The 12309-nt window shown below is 40.7% G+C and overlaps 2 protein-coding genes across 3 annotated transcripts; both read left to right on the top strand.

Moving 5' to 3' along the window:
• Window positions 1-1961: 1961 nt before the first annotated feature.
• On the top strand, window positions 1962-7968 carry LOC112194942 (phytochrome A-2). 2 transcript variants are annotated; one of them, XM_024335211.2, is made up of 6 exons: window positions 1962-2460; window positions 3108-3219; window positions 3342-5414; window positions 5735-6551; window positions 6882-7172; window positions 7497-7968. In XM_024335211.2, exons 3-6 carry the CDS (start codon window positions 3353-3355, stop codon window positions 7705-7707), a joined length of 3381 nt encoding a protein of 1126 aa, XP_024190979.1. In that variant the 5' UTR covers window positions 1962-2460; window positions 3108-3219; window positions 3342-3352; the 3' UTR covers window positions 7708-7968. The 2 variants fall into 2 exon arrangements, with proteins under 2 accessions (XP_024190979.1, XP_024190977.1); XM_024335209.2 differs by lacking the exon at window positions 3108-3219 and having other exon boundaries at window positions 1964-2460.
• Window positions 7969-8995: 1027 nt separating this feature from the next.
• Window positions 8996-12309, top strand: LOC112192231 (glutamate--tRNA ligase, cytoplasmic). The gene is made up of 5 exons (XM_024331879.2): window positions 8996-9279; window positions 9375-9616; window positions 9744-10843; window positions 11128-11592; window positions 11792-12309. Exons 1-5 carry the CDS (start codon window positions 9140-9142, stop codon window positions 12008-12010), a joined length of 2166 nt encoding a protein of 721 aa, XP_024187647.1. The 5' UTR covers window positions 8996-9139; the 3' UTR covers window positions 12011-12309.

The following is a 12309-nucleotide window of genomic DNA, read 5'->3' as shown; positions in this document are numbered from 1 at the left end:
TGTTTTTTCATGCTTCTTCAAACACCTAAATGATTTGGAACCTAAAGTTAAGTCAGGCAGTTAAGCAGTGGAGTAAGTTTTGAAAAAAGAAAAGAAAAGAAAGAAACACTGGTCTTTGCTCTTTCCACACGTCAAGTTTTGGATCATTCGGTTTTGTATTGAAGATGCATATGTTTATGGTTTTGTTATCTCCCAAGTGATAGACTGGATTGCGATTTTGCTCTCAGAAAGGGTTTTGAATTGTAAAATCTTTGCAAGAGTGTCTGAAAATATCATCTTACATCATCTCTTAAAGCATATTGAAGTTTGGAGGATTTATCTTTTTAATCAATTCCAGTAACAGGGCCATCTTTTTAAGTAATACCTCTTCTTGACTTCTCCAATGCTATATGCTTATTAGAATTCCTCACATAGAAGATCTTTCTTGTGAATTAGACCCTTAAGTGAGATTCAGATACGAATTATCCTAGCTAGACTGATATTATGGATGTATTGGCTTCCAGCTTATGAGTACATTTTCCTTGGTGCATCACTAGGTTGGCAATCCATGGAAACTAGACTTATTTTTATTTCTGGTAGGTAATTCATAGTTCACAGGCATGATTTCATTCTGGTTAGATTGCTAGGCAAAGCCGAGCAGTTGTGTTTAACGGTGACATATTTCAATGGCTAGCTTCTCATTCTGTTGCACTCTATGGAGATTGAAAACCATTGTGAGAGATATAAAAGCGTTTACCTTCTCTTTCAAGCTCATGATTCGTGAATTGAATGTCTGGCCATGATTTTCGTGAGAGTAGGAGTTGGGAGAGGCCTCCCCTGAATGTCCTTCATGCTTTAAACTTTTAGTTCTTTAGGTCATGTTTCCTGGAGGTTTCCCTTGTAGTTGTATGTATTGTTTCTTATCAAACTATAAAGAAGAGAAACCAAATTGCTGCTTTGTTGCAAAAACAATTTTAGATTACTGAAAAGCATACGTAGCGAGCTTCAAGAAAATATCTGTGTGATTATGTCAAACCCAATACACTAAAATACAGATGACAAGTAGGAGCGATACTAAAATCATGGAACGTGCCCAGCATGGAATGAGTGATGGTGAAATTTATTGCATCATGGATGAAAATTTGTTCCCTTCTTAGTTGTAAGCAACTTTGAAATTATAGATTCTATCCCAGGTGACACATCCATGAATATACGGGAATGTTACATAAGAATGTTACTGTAGAACATGCAATCCCTGTTGCTTCATGAACCGGTATAATATTGAATAATCGGAGATGTTATTAACCTAGGTAAGCGGTTTTCACCTTACTGAAAGATGATGCAGTCAATAATGTGATTATTGAATAGGTCAGCAATGTGATCATTAGTACATCTTTACGCTATTATCGACAGCGAATATATGATCGAATACTCTGTGAAAACGAGAGGCGAACATACTCCCATCTTTGAGACCTTCGGTCTCAAGCAAACTGTAGATGCAGTGGAGTTGCTTTGTTATAAAGTTCATAGTACCCTCCAACTGAAAACGAGGCGCTGAATGTGATGCCATCCATATCAATTTTCAGCCAAGTCATTGACTGGTTCTGCGGAAAAGAGTTGCTCGTAATTGACCATCACAGTCTAGGATAAGATCATAAGATACTTCTAATAAAAATAAAAGGGGGAGGGGGCGGGGGGATAAAAAAAAAGGCAAAAATCCTAGGTGCAAGGTATGGGCCAAATAGAGTAGTACGCGTTCTATGCCCTTTACTAGGAGATCTGACCCTTAAAACATGGGATCTGCGTCATCTGACCAGCCAACACCAGACTGAGAAAATCTGATATACACAGCAAACAGGATTGGGTTCCCCCCCCCCACGTGACCCCCATAAGTTATCTTACACCTTCTTTTGTTGGTATCCTTCAAAAAACAAAGAGGCATGGTCTTCATCATTCCCCAACGCTTGTGTCTCACAGTCCCCCCTCTGTGACCCAGTTTCCCCATTAGTTTAATCTCTAAAGTAAAACCATGATTAGCTTACCCACTTCCATTTTTTTATATTGTGTTGGGTTTACACACCCATCAAGATCTTGCTATATAGGGAAAGGAGCAGGAGCCCAATCGGAGCCAACCCACTTGTCCCTTCCAGCTACATCTCCCTTTGGATCCATTTCTTGGATGTCGTTGGGTGGACCCAGTTGGGAATTTTGCTTTCTAAATTTGGATTATCCTTCATTATTTAATAGCAAAGGCGGTTCCTTCAAACACTGGTAAGTACTGAAAGCTCGGGTGTGAGCAGAGACAGAGGAGACGGTGATCGAGATTAGTGGGGGCTCTGTTTTGAAGTTTGAGACTTTGGAGGAGGACCCATCTTTGCATTTTTAGCTACGACCAAGTTTTGCTGTATCAGTCTCTATAAGTGAAGGTCACTTTTGCATCTGAGAGCTACTGAAGTTTTCTGCTTACTGCAGCTCAAAAAGGTTGGTCTGCCTTCATTTCTTTGCTCATCAATTTTTCTTTTTGAAAGTTCTGTTCTTTTTTTATGCCAAGTTGTTATTCTTGTTATACTTGCTAGTTGTTTTAACCTCAGCAGCTTTTCTTCTCTGGGATTCCATTGATGAACTAATTGATTCGTTATTAGCTGTGTAAGAATCAGAGTAACTAGGATTTTTTTCTTCTTCCCAGGCTTCAGTTAAGTTTCTGACTCCATGTTCATGTTGTTCAATTGCTTTCTGTCAATAGTGGTGAACAGGCCAAGGATCCCTAAATTTGAGTGCCCATATGTCTGTCTTTCGATCTTTTAAACCTTTGATCACGAGTTATGCAAGTCAGAGTTGCCAAGTGGGCAAGCTGTAGTTTGGTGGAGTTAGTTGAGAAATTGTTGTCAGTTTAGTTAGTGGTTGTGTTACTGACTTGTGAGTAGTCACAAGTGAGATAAAGCAATAATCATTTCTGGAGAAGTTTTAGTGATTTTGGTAGCCTGTAAGATTGTTATTCCTTGAAGAGAACGGATTCTAGAGCTTCGTCCAGGAAAAAGTTTCGATTCGTTTCTGTATTAGTGTTATGCTAATTGGTGTCGTTCAAGAGCTTTTCATTGTAATTGTTATGTGAGTTTTCCTCACTGCAGGAGTTTTACATTAAGCTTTATGGATATTGACATTATAAGAATCATGAAATTCGCAAAACTGTCGCTGCCTCTACTCCTGATTCTTACTTTTAGTACTATGATGATTGCAGTGGTACGTAATAGTTATGAGCAAACTAATATCAAACATCAGTCAGTAGCCGATGTTTTATGGAATTAATTCTAGTGATGTTTTCCTTTAGTTTGATTATTGGTACTTTTGTTTCCGCTGTGCAGTTTATGTGAGAATGTCGTCTTCAAGACCCAGTCACTCATCCAGCAATTCAGGGAGATCAAGGCACACTGCTAGAGTTATTGCTCAGACAACTGTAGATGCAAAGCTTCATGCAGATTTTGAGGAGTCGGGCAGTTCCTTTGACTACTCGAGCTCAGTGCGTGTTAGCAGTTCAGTTGCTGGGGATCAACAACCTAGGTCTGACAAAGTGACCACTGCTTATCTCCATCACATACAGAAAGGGAAGTTGATCCAGCCATTTGGCTGCTTGCTAGCCTTAGATGACAAAACTTTCAGGGTCATTGCATACAGTGAGAATGCCCCTGAAATGCTGACTATGGTTAGTCATGCCGTCCCAAGTGTTGGGGACCACCCAGTTCTTGGCATAGGAACAGATGTGAGAACAATTTTCACAGGCCCTAGTGCCTCTGCATTGCATAAGGCCCTCGGGTTCGGGGAGGTTTCTCTCTTAAATCCCATCTTAGTCCATTGCAAGTCATCTGGAAAGCCTTTCTATGCTATAGTCCACCGGGTAACAGGTAGCCTGGTCATTGATTTTGAACCGGTGAAGCCTTATGAAGTCCCCATGACTGCTGCTGGAGCTCTGCAATCATACAAACTTGCAGCCAAAGCAATTGCACGATTGCAGTCTTTGCCTAGTGGGAGCCTGGAGAGGCTTTGTGATACAATGGTTCAAGAGGTTTTTGAGCTCACTGGTTATGACAGGGTGATGGCCTATAAATTTCATGATGATGATCATGGGGAAGTTATTGCAGAGCTTACGAAGCCTGGCCTGGAGCCATATCTGGGTTTGCATTATCCATCCACTGATATACCTCAAGCTTCACGGTTCCTGTTTATGAAGAATAAGGTCCGTATGATTGTTGACTGTCGTGCTAAAAATGTCAAGGTCCTTCAAGATGAGAAGCTTCCTTTGGATCTAACATTGTGTGGTTCAACCCTCAGAGCCCCACATAGTTGCCATTTGCAATATATGGAGAACATGAATTCCATTGCTTCTCTTGTTATGGCAGTAGTGGTCAATGAAGGGGAAGGGGATGATGAGGTTGCCGGTCCTGATGCTGCGCAGACTCAAAAGAGAAAGAGACTGTGGGGTTTAGTAGTATGTCATAACACAACTCCAAGGTTTGTCCCTTTCCCTCTCAGATATGCCTGTGAGTTTCTAGCTCAAGTGTTTGCCATCCATGTGAATAAGGAATTAGAGTTGGAGGATCAGATTATTGAAAAGAACATCCTGCGTACCCAAACGCTGTTGTGTGATATGCTTTTGCGCGATGCTCCTTTGGGTATAGTGTCACAAACCCCTAATATTATGGATCTAGTGAAATGTGATGGGGCTGCCCTGCTATACAAGAACAAGATATGGAGACTTGGATTAACTCCAAGTGACTACCAGATTCAGGACATATCCTTGTGGCTCACTGAGAGCCATATGGATTCCACAGGTTTGAGTACAGATAGCTTGTATGACGCGGGGTTCCCTGGGGCTCTTGCTCTTGGTGATGTAGTGTGTGGAATGGCAGCTGTGAAGATAACTTCCAAGGACACAATTTTTTGGTTCCGATCCCACACTGCTGCAGAAATCCGATGGGGTGGTGCAAAACATGATCCGGATGAGAAGGACGATGGCTGGAAAATGCACCCCAGATCATCATTCAAGGCTTTCCTTGAAGTTGTGAAGACAAGGAGCTTACCTTGGAAGGACTATGAAATGGATGCAATTCATTCTTTGCAGCTTATTCTGAGGAATGCATTCAAGGATGTGGGAACCATGGATGTAAACAACAGTGGAATCCAGATGAGGCTTAGTGACTTGAAAGTTGATGGTATGCAAGAACTGGAAGCAGTGACAGGTGAGATGGTCCGGTTGATTGAAACAGCAACAGTGCCAATTTTGGCAGTTGATGTTGATGGGTCAGTTAATGGGTGGAACACAAAAATTTCCGAGTTAACTGGTCTTCCTGTTGATGAAGCAATTGGAAAGAATTTACTCACACTTGTGGAAGAATCTTCAACTAGCATGGTGGAAAGGATGCTGGAGTTGGCATTGCAAGGTATGTCATGAACCCTGTTTGAAATTTAGGTATCTTAAATGTCAATGCTTACTAGCAATGACCATCTGCATGCATTGGTATTTATAAATGTTCATGTGTGAACCAAGCACACCTGTATATGCCTTGCCATGAGTATCACAGATATCTTCCACACATGAGACAACCCCCTCTCCCTTCGCCCTTCTCCACCCTCTTTCGTGTGGGTGTGAAGAGTGGAAATGGGGACTCATTCACCGATCTTGCAACAGAGATGTTCTTTTTTATTTTTTTGTTGCCCATTGGATCTGCTAAGTTCATTCTTTTTCTTCTGCTTCTGGTAGGCAAAGAGGAACAAAACATCCAATTCGAGATAAAAACACACGGTGATAGGACTGACTTTGGTCCCATCAGGTTAGTTGTGAATGCTTGTGCAAGCAGAGATATTCATGAAAAAGTTGTGGGAGTGTGTTTTGTGGCCCAAGATATCACTGGTCAGAAGACTGTGATGGACAAGTTCACTCGCATTGAAGGTGATTATAAAGCAATTGTACAAAACCCAAGTCCATTGATCCCCCCAATATTTGGCACTGATGAATTTGGCTGGTGTTCTGAGTGGAATCCAGCAATGACTAAGTTAACTGGGTGGAAACGAGAGGAGGTAATGGATAAAATGCTGTTGGGGGAGGTTTTTGGGATCAACATGGCTTGTTGTCCTCTCAAGAATCAAGAAGCTTTTGTGAATCTTGGTGTTGTAATCAATCACGCCATGACTGGTCAGGTGTCTGAAAAGGTTCCTTTTGGTTTCTGGAATCGAGTTGGAAAGTACACTGAATGTTTGTTGTGTGTAAGTAAGAAATTGGACAGTGAGGGTGCAGTCACTGGGGTCTTTTGCTTCTTGCAGCTTGCTAGCCCAGAATTGCAACAAGCACTTCATGTCCAACGTTTATCTGAACAAACCGCTATGAAGAGATTAAAAGCATTAGCTTATATTAAAAGGCAGGTCAGGAATCCTTTATCTGGAATACTATTTTCTCGGAAAATGATCGAGGGTACTGAGTTGGGAGCAGAACAAAAAAAGCTCGTGCATACCAGTGCCCAGTGCCAGCAGCAGCTCAGCAAAATACTTGACGACTCTGATCTTGATAGCATCATTGATGGGTATGACAAAGTCCTGTAGTTGTAGAAAATTATTTTCCTTATGTTAACGCAACTCCCTCAAGAAATTCTTGATTTCCTTGGAGGTTTAGAAGTTTGCATCTTTATCTAGTCCCATGCTACATTAACTGATAGTAATTAGTTTTTCATGGATCAGTTTCTCTGAAACAATTTATAATTTATTATGCGCATTCACCCTTAAATTCATATATCTGAGCATATTCTTTTCTGTAGAAGCTATTTGAGTATTTGATTTCTTTTGTCCAAATGTCCGTAGTGCCAGTGATGTGGTGTGACCTGATTATTTCTTTTTGTTTTCTGACCATTTCACAGCTACTTGGACCTGGAAATGGTTGAGTTCACTTTGCATGAAGTATTGGTTGCCTCTATTAGTCAAGTCATGATTAAGAGCAACGCCAAGAGTATCCCGATTGTCCAAGATGCAAATGAAGAGATCATGACTGAGACAATGTATGGCGATAGTCTTAGGCTTCAACAAGTCTTGGCTGATTTCTTGTCAGTGTCGGTTAATTATATGCCAACCGGAGGCCAGCTTACTGTAGCAGTTAATTTGACAAAAGATCAGCTGGGACAATCTGTTCATCTCGTACATTTGGAACTCAGGTACAGCTTTGAATTCATAGTATTGATGTCTGCTTTAACTCTTACCATTGGTTTCTACTTGCAAACAAACAGTTCTCACCAAAATAACACAAAAATAGAGGGAACTTTTAGTGATCTTTGAAACTTTTTGAGGGACTTCCTTAGCTGTACACTAATCTCAGCTACATAGAGTGAATAAATGATCAAGGCCTAATGAGTAGTACCATAACGTCTAGTAAAGATTGAAGACTATCTGATCCACTGATTTCTTGTATAAATGAGTTGCTTGTTTTACAACTCAAGTGAGTATCACTCATCAAATGCTGAATTGATATGTTGGATCAGGATATCACATGGGGGTAGTGGGATTCCAGAAGGATTACTGAACCAGATGTTTGGAACAGATGGAGACGTATCTGAAGAAGGCATTAGCCTACTCATAAGCAGAAAGCTAGTGAAGCTCATGAATGGAGATGTACAGTACCTCCGGGAAGCAGGAAAGTCAACCTTCATCATATCTGCTGAACTTGCTGCTGCACATAAGATGAGTTCCTAGACATACAATTTTCAATGACATATGACATTACCTTACTGATTCTCAAGTGTACAGCCTACCAGGAATGAGAGTTGAGTGTTGCATCTTTACACATTATGCTGTGTAATTTCCGTTGATCGCTTTTCTTAACAGTTTGCACTAATGTATGCACTATGGACTTATGCACTAATGTATTCACTAATGTATCCTTTTGTTCTTCAAACGTTTTTAGCTTGTCATGCAATAAAAAGAGAAATGGCAAAATATTTTTGCAGTTTGCAAGATTCCATGGATTCATGTATGGATTACAGTTCTGTATTTTGCTGACAAACCATGTTTAGTGTGGGATATGCAAGTTATTAATGTGCGCTTCTATATGTCAAATATGACCAACTATGATTCAATACCACACTAATCTTGCTTAAGCTGTTAAATGGTTCTGAAATGCACGTCGCATGTCAGATTTCACATTCATAATGTTGTTAACAGAGCAAAAAACTCAATAAAAGTGGTACAATATGCATGTAATTATACACATCCATGGGAGATTGATTAAGTACTGACGGATGTCATGCATCAAAATAGGTAAATTTGAATTTGTTGTAAATACTACAATTATGTAGCTGTCTACATAATTATTTTGAGTAAATATGTAATATTCATTAGTTAGAGTTCATTATTTAAATTGAGAAAATTTGATATTGATCACCAAGAAACTTTGATAGTGGTCACCAACTCCGCAAGTAAATTTGGGAGTGATCACCAAGTTACCATGTGAGTGATCACCAAGTTAGTGTGATCCTCAAGTAACTTTATCCCTATTTAAAATAAATTAATGAGAATGAGAAGACACATCTTTTTTCCCAATCTATTTTATTCTTGACTTTCTAGCAAGCAAGTTATCTCTTCCCTCATTTTATAACAGAATTAAACTGAGTAAAATTATTTCTTGCATTTCATGTAAAATGATTATACGCCCCTAGACAACTCTTGCACAAAAATTTCGCATTTTCATCTACAAATAATTGATTCAAACCGACTATATAAGAACAAAAAGTATCAGATGTTCAATTTCGGCTACTCCAAACAGACTTGGGGTCTATGTTAGACATTATGGTGCTTATGGAGTTGGGCTCAACAACTTCTTCCTTTCTTTACAAGGTTTCCCTATTGTGCCCAGGACATTCCATTTTCCAATAATAAAAATTGGGCCTCCATCACCCCGGGTCGAATTATCCAGGCCCGCAAGTCTTAGCTTAGGGTTCGGCCCATATTAACATCCATAGAAGCTGACTCCCACCCACAGAATAGAAAGAATCAGTGAACTTAGAAGAAGAAGAAGAAGAAGAAGACCGGAAACCAACGCCGTCTTCTCTACGCCGTCTTCGATTCTATATAAACCAATCCCAAACCAGGCACCTCCACTACCAAAATCTGAAGGCTTCGATTTCCGATGGAGCTCAAGTCGCTTTCCTTCCCCGCCGACAACCCTCCGCTCTCAGTACTCGCGGCGGCCAAGCTCGCCGGGACTTCGCTCCCCACCGACGCCTCTCTCGCCCCCGATTCTCCTCCGGTTCTTCACTTCTCCGACGGGTAAGCGCTAAACCCTAACCACGACGTGTTCCGTTTGCTTTTCGTCTAGTTTCTGTCCTCAAGGTTTTCAATTTGCGATTTGCTTGGATTTGTAGGCGAAACCTGCGCGGCGTCTCGGCGCTTCTTCGTTATTTCGGTCGTGTTTCGAATCTGTGCGGCGGCGATGCGTTTCAAGATGCTCAGATTGTTGAGTGGCTTGAGTACGCTCCGGTGCTTTCAGTCGGCTCTGCTTTCGAGAACGCCTGCAAGCATTTAGATGAGTATTTGGGAAGCAGAACCTTCTTGGTTGATCATTCGTTTTCGATGGCCGATATCGCAATCTGGTCAGGCCTTGCAGGTTTGTAGCTTTGCTTTTGTTCACTTTAATAGCTAGGACATAGTCTCGAAGGTACATTCTTGATTGGATGATTGATAGGAATACTAGAGATTTGTATGGTTGGTAGTTATAACTCTATGCTTGGCAGGAGCTGGGCTTAGATGGGAGAGTTTGAGGAAGTCAAAGAAGTATGTAAATCTTACTAGGTGGTATGGTTCGATATTGGCGGAACATGGTGATGCATTGAATCAAGTAACAGGTGCGTATGTTGGCAAGAAAGGCTCAGCGAAATCGAAAGAGAACCCGGCCAGTCAGCAGTCGAAGGGAGTAAATGTAGATGTAGTGAAAGCAGGAACCAACAGGGGAACATTCGAGGTGGATCTTCCGGAGGCTGAGGTTGGAAAGGTGAAGTTGAGGTTTGCGCCGGAGCCGAGTGGTTATCTTCACATTGGGCACTCGAAAGCTGCGTTGTTGAATCAGTACTTTGCTCAGCGGTATCAAGGTCAGGTTATTGTGCGGTTTGATGATACAAATCCTGCTAAAGAAAGCAACGAGTTTGTGGATAATCTTCTCAAGGATATTGAGACTTTGGGCATCAAGTATGAGACGGTTACCCATACTTCAAATTACTTCCCTGATTTGATGCAAATGGCCGAGAAGCTGATTAATGAAGGTAAAGCATATGTCGATGATACACCTAGAGAGGAGATGCAAAAACAACGAATGGATGGGATTGAGTCAAAGTGTAGAAACCACAGCATAGATGAAAATTTGAATTTGTGGAAGGAGATGATTGCAGGTTCAGAGAGGGGTCTGCAGTGTTGTGTTAGAGGGAAGCTGGATATGCAGGACCCTAATAAATCACTCAGAGATCCAGTTTATTATCGTTGCAATCCAATGCCACATCATAAGATTGGGTCCAAGTACAAGGTATACCCAACTTATGATTTTGCTTGTCCATTTGTTGATTCCATTGAAGGTATAACTCATGCACTTCGATCCAGTGAGTATCATGATCGCAACGCCCAGTACTATCGGATTCAAGATGATATGGGACTGAGAAGAGTGCATCTGTATGAGTTCAGTAGGTTGAACATGGTCTATACACTCCTCAGCAAGCGCAAGCTGTTGTGGTTTGTTCAAAATGAGAAGGTCAACGGATGGGATGATCCTCGATTTCCAACTGTTCAAGGAATTGTGCGTAGAGGTCTCAAAGTTGAAGCATTGATACAGTTCATTCTTGAGCAGGTCAGGCACTAGTCTGTCATACCATGATTAACAACAGTATTTTGATTTATGTCTATCTCAGTATCTTACAAAACCTTAACTGCTAGATGCCAAGTATATGAACAAAACCATGGTTGGATGACGTAATGGAAAGCACCATTTGGTCATGAAACCTGCCTAATGCTTCCTATGTCCTCTGTTTCATACGTATACTAGTTTATTTTTACAAGTCAGAGACCTTTTAGTTTATCCGAACTTTGAAAGTTGAATTTAGTAACTGATTTTTATATGTTGGTATGATTTAGGGGGCTTCAAAGAATCTGAATCTTATGGAATGGGACAAACTGTGGACAATTAACAAGAAGATTATTGATCCTGTATGCCCAAGACATACTGCCGTCATTGAAGAGGGACGAGTGTTGTTGACCCTCTCTAATGGCCCTCAGAAGCCATTTGTCCGCATAATACCTAGGCATAAGAAGTATGAAGGTGCTGGAGAAAAGGCAACAACATTCACAAGAAGCGTATGGATAGATCGAGCTGATGCAGAGTTGATATCAGTAGACGAGGAAGTGACATTGATGGATTGGGGGAATGCCATTGTTAAGAAGATTGAGAAAGACCAAGACGGAAATCTTGCGCTCACAGGGGTTTTGCATCTTGAAGGATCTGTGAAAACCACCAAATTGAAGCTTACCTGGCTGCCTGAAATAGATGAACTGGTTAAGCTCTCATTGATGGAGTTTGATTATCTGATAACAAAGAAGAAGGTATGTGCCATTCAATAAGTGTGAACTTTTCTACGCCTTGTCATACTATTTATTAGTATATGTCTATATGAACTAAAAAATTCATGAAAATGGTTAATCTGTGGGTTCAGTAATTGTATGCATGATGGTTTATTGCTATAGCTTATCCATGATGGTACCTATATGTAATTGAGTCGGTTGTTTTAATTTGTAATTGCAGCTTGAGGAGGGTGAGGATTTCCTTGATGTGCTTAACCCATATACTGAAAAGGAGACAGCAGCCCTTGGGGATTCCAACATGCGAAATCTGAAGCGTGGAGATGTATTGCAACTTGAGAGGAAAGGGTACTTCAGATGTGATGTTCCCTACCTCAGGCCTTCAAAGCCTATTGTTCTCTTTGCAATCCCCGACGGCAGGCAGCAGGCTGGGTTAAAGTGAAGAACTTCATCAAAAAATTTCGGCTTCATGATGTTATCTAATACTTGTTATTTCAAATTGAATGGTTATTTCAAATTGAATGGTAGAACTTTGAACTAGTTTGACCAATCCTAAAAGCACCTTTCAGTTCTTGACTTCTTGTAGTCTTCAATTCCAAATATTTGGCAATGTTAGGATGGAATGATATTTCTGTCACTTTTTTTGTACTGAATCTTTAGCTGTATATGACTGCCAACCAAGTAATTTCCATTATATCAAACTTTCGCGTTGGAAGTTACAACCTGCTTTGAATGTATCTA

The sequence above is a fragment of the Rosa chinensis genome, chromosome 3 (assembly GCF_002994745.2).
Source record: "Rosa chinensis cultivar Old Blush chromosome 3, RchiOBHm-V2, whole genome shotgun sequence".
Taxonomy (NCBI): Eukaryota; Viridiplantae; Streptophyta; class Magnoliopsida; order Rosales; family Rosaceae; genus Rosa; species Rosa chinensis.
This window is presented reverse-complemented; position numbering and strand designations above follow the sequence as displayed.

Bases quoted from the DNA above. Each gene is read 5' to 3' on its own strand.
- LOC112192231 (XM_024331879.2), top strand. From the start codon at position 9,140: ATGGAGCTCAAGTCGCTTTCCTTCCCCGCCGACAACCCTCCGCTCTCA. The intron at 9,280-9,374 runs GTAAGCGCTAAA...TTGGATTTGTAG, and splicing joins GTTCTTCACTTCTCCGACGG to GCGAAACCTGCGCGGCGTCT. The intron at 10,844-11,127 runs GTCAGGCACTAG...GGTATGATTTAG, and splicing joins TACAGTTCATTCTTGAGCAG to GGGGCTTCAAAGAATCTGAA.
- LOC112194942 (XM_024335211.2), top strand. From the start codon at position 3,353: ATGTCGTCTTCAAGACCCAGTCACTCATCCAGCAATTCAGGGAGATCA. The intron at 5,415-5,734 runs GTATGTCATGAA...TGCTTCTGGTAG, and splicing joins GCTGGAGTTGGCATTGCAAG to GCAAAGAGGAACAAAACATC. The intron at 7,173-7,496 runs GTACAGCTTTGA...ATGTTGGATCAG, and splicing joins CTCGTACATTTGGAACTCAG to GATATCACATGGGGGTAGTG.